The sequence below is a fragment of the Lathyrus oleraceus genome, chromosome 7 (genome assembly GCF_024323335.1).
Source record: "Lathyrus oleraceus cultivar Zhongwan6 chromosome 7, CAAS_Psat_ZW6_1.0, whole genome shotgun sequence".
In the NCBI taxonomy this organism is placed as follows: domain Eukaryota; kingdom Viridiplantae; phylum Streptophyta; class Magnoliopsida; order Fabales; family Fabaceae; genus Lathyrus; species Lathyrus oleraceus.
In genome coordinates, this window is record NC_066585.1 from 509819717 (window position 1) to 509825843 (window position 6127).

The 6127-nt window shown below is 36.5% G+C and overlaps 1 protein-coding gene across 1 annotated transcript; it reads left to right on the forward strand.

The window, feature by feature from the left end:
* The first annotated feature begins 2787 nt into the window (after window positions 1-2787).
* Window positions 2788-4396, forward strand: LOC127105470 (cationic peroxidase 1). Its single transcript, XM_051042656.1, has 4 exons — window positions 2788-3112; window positions 3194-3385; window positions 3459-3624; window positions 4005-4396. Exons 1-4 carry the CDS (start codon window positions 2852-2854, stop codon window positions 4394-4396), a joined length of 1011 nt encoding a protein of 336 aa, XP_050898613.1. The 5' UTR covers window positions 2788-2851.
* Window positions 4397-6127: the final 1731 nt, after the last annotated feature.

Genomic DNA, 6127 nt, shown 5'->3' on the forward strand with positions numbered 1-6127 from the left:
TCGTCGCTCGCCCCGATAAATGAGCGCCCATTCGGGTTCCTGTTTGCAACCAAGTAAGTCTAACACTTTACCATTCACCATTTAGTTAATTATATTTATTATTATAATTAATAGTAAATAATATTTTTCACTTATTTTTATTATCTTAGGTGGTCAGTAAGGGGAATGAACTACAATAGGTGTCCGAAACACGCTATTGTAGTCTATCGAAATCTATTGCACCACATTGGACATGACGATGTAATACTCCTACCAAACTATTGTTTAATTTAAAAATACTTCTCAAATTATTTTCCATCTAATGATTTGGTATTGTTTTACAGTTTGTTTGGAGGCCATATCTGGGCCTGAATCATGATGTGAACCATGATGATGTTGCAGTTTGGACAGCAAAGACACCGATTATCCGATTCACTACAGTGGAAATGCACCAAAGTGACCGGATTAAACTGCAGTTCGGAATGCTACAACAGATTCTAGAATCTCCCACGTGTTTGGGGAATTGGCATCAAAAAAGGGTCGATGCACAGTGGGATTATTCTGACTGGAGAGACTTTGCAAAAGACATGTGTCATCAATGGAGGAATCGACGATAACACATCTTGAACGAACCAGTCATCCAAGGTGCAAGACCGACTCAACAATATATGGCATGGTTTAGATCTGTAACAACTCAGCAATTTGTATCTGAGCCGCGGTATTTGATGGATCCACGCCAACATGCTTCGTCATCGTATGCCCCACATCAATTCACCACCCAACACCAATGTGAACCCATCCAACACCAATGTGAACCCATCCAACACCAATGTGAACCCACCCAAACCCAACAACCAACCACACAACATCAACCGACCACATACACACAACAACCACACACCCAACATCGCAACCCGTTCATGCCAACCACCCAACAACCAACCATCCAACGTCGCAATCCATTTATACCACTCACCCAAACACAAAACCAAGAATCAAACCCCGCAACCACAACCGTCTATAGCCCAGATGATTCATACGGGTCACTTCATCGTAGCCCCCCACCAATGAACACCCAACCACTGTTTAACTATAGTACGCCCCAGAAACCATTGCTTCGTTTTCAAAACGACTCAATGGCCCAATTTGGGCAACTATACCGTCCCCAATTCACCCAACCCCAACGCCCTAACTACGATGACATAGGCAACGAACTCCATTACGGAAGCGCCGTTGGCCAGAGCCCCTCCGGATATTGGGAGCAAATGATGACACATCTGTCAAATACCGCCGGAACTTCCGCCGGACCTTCCAACCAGCCATCGCTCGATCAGGTCAGCACCCAAAGACCACAAACACCTCAAGAAAATCGTGGGAGACCTCGGAGAGAAATTAACACACCGGGATATGGAACCGGGGGTTGTTATAATCGGGCGGATCATTAGTTTTTTGTCTGTCCAATGTAACCAATTATTACATATTTAATGAATTTATTTTTTTCATTATTATTTCTTATGTATTAAATAATAAATATTAAATATTAAAAATAAAAAAATAAAAAAAAATTAAATAACTAAAAAAATTAAAATAAAATAAAATAAAATAAATAAATAAAATAATAGGAGGGGGTGTATGCGCTAGATGAATTGGCGCATACACCCACCATTAAAAATACACACAGGCGCCAAAGGCATTGGCGCCTCCTCATGAGGGCCAATGCAGGAGCCACAAGCATTGGCGCCTCCTCATGAGGCCCAATGCATGTGCGCCAATGCTACTGGCGCCTCCTCTTATTGATATGAGGGTGCACCAATTCATCAAACTTTGTTATTTTGGTATTTTTTTTGAAAAATTGGTTATCTTAGAATATTTTATGAAAAATTTGGTTATTTTGAAAAAAAATCTCTCTCTCTCTCTCTCTCTCTCTCTCTCTCTCTCTCTCTCTCTCTCTCTCTCTCTCTCCTCTCTCTCTCTCTATCTCTCCTCCTCTCTCTCTCTCTCTCTTCCTCTCTCTTCTCTCTCTTCTCTCTTCTCTCCTCTCTCTCTCTCTCTCTCCTCTCTCTCTCTCTCTCTCTCTCTCTCTCTCTCTCTCTCTCTCTTCTCTCTTCTCTCTCTCTCTCTCTCTCTCTCTCTCTCTCTCTCTCTCTCTCTCTCTCTCTCTCTCTCTCTCTCCTCTCTCTCTCTCTCTCTCTCTCTCTCTCTCTCTCTCATCGTGTGCCGTTATCCTTTATATATATATATATATAATATATATATATAATATAATAATAATAATAATTATCGTGTGCCGTGATCCTTTTTTAGATGACAAAACCAATTTTTTTAAATACTATGTTTATTGTCTTAGATGACACAACATTGCTACGTATGAGTCATTACATTCTCAGTAAAAATCGAAGTGTCAAAGACAAAATATATTGATTGTCGAAACACTATAATTCATTGTATAAATACATTTAATTGGTCTAATTAATAAAGTTCAAGGGAAAACAATGGTATTTTTTTTAACATATTTAACTTTATAGTTGACTAATATTTAAGACTGTATATTCTCAATAATGTAGGGTACAAGTAATTTTTATATTAGGAGAGTGGAATGCATGCGCCATAAAATCGTCAATAAATCAACAGGTCAACTAGTTTAGCATAATCCAGTTAACAACATTGTATGAAATCAAATTTTTAATCAAAAAATCATATATGAATGGATGCCCACAATGTTCTTTGTTTCAATCACATAAATAATGCAAAAATACATAATTTCTTCATGTACATGTATAAATAGGTAACACATTTCATTAACAAAGTACAAATCAGAAACACTTTTTCTAATTTATTCAAACCTTGAGAGTTTCTACTAATTAATATTAACATGGCTGATAATAAGCTTAGAATCTGTGTACTGATATGTCTTATCAGCATAATCTCAGCATCAAGTGTAATTCCTTCAGCAACTACTTTTGTGTCTTCTAACATACCTGATCCTTTTGGTAAGTTGAGTTCTACTTTTTATGAAACAAGGTGTCCTCTTGCTTTGGCGACAATTAAGGCAACAATAACCACTGCTGTATTGAATGATCGTCGATTGGGCGCGTCTTTGCTCCGTCTACATTTTCATGACTGCTTTGTTCAAGTAATGCTTTGTATTTTTTGTAAGTTTTTTTACACCTGCTTTTGTGAAAACAGTTGTTATATTGTTGCTTGATTTTTGAAGGGGTGTGATGCATCGGTATTGTTAAAGGACAATGCAACTTTCAAGGGAGAACAAAATGCCTTTCCCAATGTGAATTCTCTGAGGGGTTACGAAATCATAGACAAAGTAAAATATATATTGGAGAAACTGTGTCCCGAAGTTGTTTCATGTGCAGATATCCTTGCCGTTGCAGCAAGAGATTCTGTTGTTGCTGTAAGTATTGTTTTAATGAAATCGTTAAGTGTTTACAAAAATGGAGTAGTGATGAATGGTGAATATATTTCAGCTTGGTGGACCTTTTTGGCTAGTTCGTCTGGGAAGAAGAGACTCTACAACTGCAAATTTGAATGCTGCTAATTCAGATTTACCATCTCCACTTCTTGACCTAAAGGGCCTTATTGCTGCTTTCGGTAAAAAGGGTTTCTCAGCTGATGAAATGGTTGCTTTATCAGGTAATTAAACATCCATTAATTGAAAGTTTAACCAATCACAAACCGACATTTCCACCACACAAAAGCACGGAAAAAAACGGTTCAGACATGTTAGAGGGTGCGGCCCTAAAACTATTGTGAGTCCTGAAAAAAAATGCAGGCAAAACTGACCTACTTTGTCTATGTAGTGAAATTTTTTAACCTAAAACTTTTCTCAACCTTGTATTTGAAACACCTCTAAATCAAAATGCACGCCACATTATTTGTTGTAATGTGTGTCGCAGCAACTGCAATGACTACAATCGCAACATCCACAGCCACACCTGCAACTACAACACAGCAATTTAAAACCATGCAATCATGTAAGATTGGTTATGATTTTTTGACAATGTAATCTTCAGGTGCTCACACAATAGGCAAATCAAAATGCTCAGCCTACAGATCTAGGATTTACAACGAAAGCAACGTCGAAATTAATTACAGAAAATCATTGCAAGAAACTTGTCCAAGGACTGGTGGTGATGACTACTTATCTCCTTTAGACACCACAACTCCAGACATATTTGATAATGCTTTTTACAAAGACTTATCGTCCTATAAGGGCCTTTTGCATTCTGATCAACAACTCTTCAATGGTGGTTCTGGTTCAACTGATTACAAAGTTTTAGCTTATGCCAAAGATGCAACACTCTTCGGGTTGGATTTCGCTAATGCCATGATCAAGATGGGAAATCTCAGCCCTCTAACAGGATACCAGGGCCAGATCAGAAAATATTGCACGAGTGTTAATTAGGTTTGAATTTGAATCTCTCCAACAACCGAAATAATGAATCTGTCGAAGATTTATTTGCGTGTCGCGATTTTTCGTTTCGAAGTCTGCATTAAGTATCAAGTGATTTTTTTATCATGCTGTAGTACTTTTGTCCTAGCACATTTTCAAGTTCTTATTCTTTGTTGTTATTTTCTGGAATGCTTTTGCTTAATGAATATTTCTTATAATGTGAATTTTTTTTTCTTTTATCATTTGAAAATTATGGCATTTTAATAATATATTGAATTTAGTTGGTGTCATATAGTATTTTTTTGTAAATAGGATATACAGTAATAGTAAATTTACACCGTCAACTAACTATCGTGTATTCTATCAAATAAAAAAAACTTTAAATAAGTGAATTCGGTGCATATCCATTAAACCTTATAAAATATATCTTACCATTTCAATTTAATTTTATATTTTTATACTTGGTGAATTGTTGTTAGTGATGATGCTTTAAAAAAAAGCATGGAGTCAACTTTTATAGTAATACGTTGAATAGCAATCGCTATAATTAATTGAGAAGTTTTCTCCCTTCTTACATATTTTCTTTAATTGTATTTACTAAATAATTTTCTAATCCTTATTTTTTTTTCTCCACCTAAAGTGGACATCCATCAATCTTCTCCGTCCAAGATAGGTGGAGGGCTCCAATAGTCCAACAACTCTCCTACATAACTCGAATTTGTCCTTAGCTAAGGATTTGGTCATAATATCTGAACAATTGTCATATGTATGAGTTTTCTCAAGTTGTAACTGCTTGGAATCCAACATATCACGTACCCACTGATATCTCACATAAATATGTTTCGATCTCAAGTGAAAACTCGAATTCTTGCTCAAATGGATAGAGCTCTAACTATCACAATGCACGACATATTTGAGTTGTTCGTGCCCTAATCATGCAAGAACCGCTTTATCCATAACATTTCCTTGCAAGCTTATGTTGTTCCAATGAATTATGTCTCTGTGGTAGACAAAGCAACACACTTTGGTAGCTTCGAGTGCCACGATGCAGCTCCCCCCCAAAAATGTAATAAAAAATCCATCGGTTAATTTTCTAGAATCAATATCTCCTGCTATATCTGCATTTGTGTAGCCAATGAGTTTAGATTTTCTACTTCTAAAGCACAAACTCATTTTGGAAGTTACTTTGATATAAGATCCATTTCACAACGTTCCAGTGCTCCGTTCCTGGATTCACCAGTATCCGCTAATAACATCAACTACTTATGTTATATCTGCTCGTGTGCATACCATTACAAACATTACTCTACCAATAGTTGACGCATATGACACCTTTTCCATCTCTTCCTTTTCAATTTCACTTGTCGTACTCTACTTTGAACTAAGATTAAAGTGATTATCAAGTGGAGTAGCAACATGATTTTCCTTTTCCATGTGAAACTGCTCTAATACCTTATCGATATTTTTTTTTTTTATTGCCATATCTTGTGTTTATTTCGATCAGACGAATGGACCTGCCAAGGATATGTTTTGCTGGTCCTAAGCCTTTCATTGAAAAATACTTCTTCATTTCATTGTTCAACTTGTTTATCTTCTCACTATTTTATCCTACTATCAACATATAGTCAACATACAAGAGTAGTATGATGAGCTCTCCATCACCAAATCTCTTCACAAATACATAATGATATGAATTAATCCTTTGGTAACCACGATCAATCATGAAGGAATAAAGTATTTAGT

Bases quoted from the DNA above. Each gene is read 5' to 3' on its own strand.
- LOC127105470 (XM_051042656.1), top strand. From the start codon at position 2,852: ATGGCTGATAATAAGCTTAGAATCTGTGTACTGATATGTCTTATCAGC. The intron at 3,113-3,193 runs GTAATGCTTTGT...TGATTTTTGAAG, and splicing joins TTCATGACTGCTTTGTTCAA to GGGTGTGATGCATCGGTATT. The intron at 3,386-3,458 runs GTAAGTATTGTT...AATATATTTCAG, and splicing joins CAAGAGATTCTGTTGTTGCT to CTTGGTGGACCTTTTTGGCT.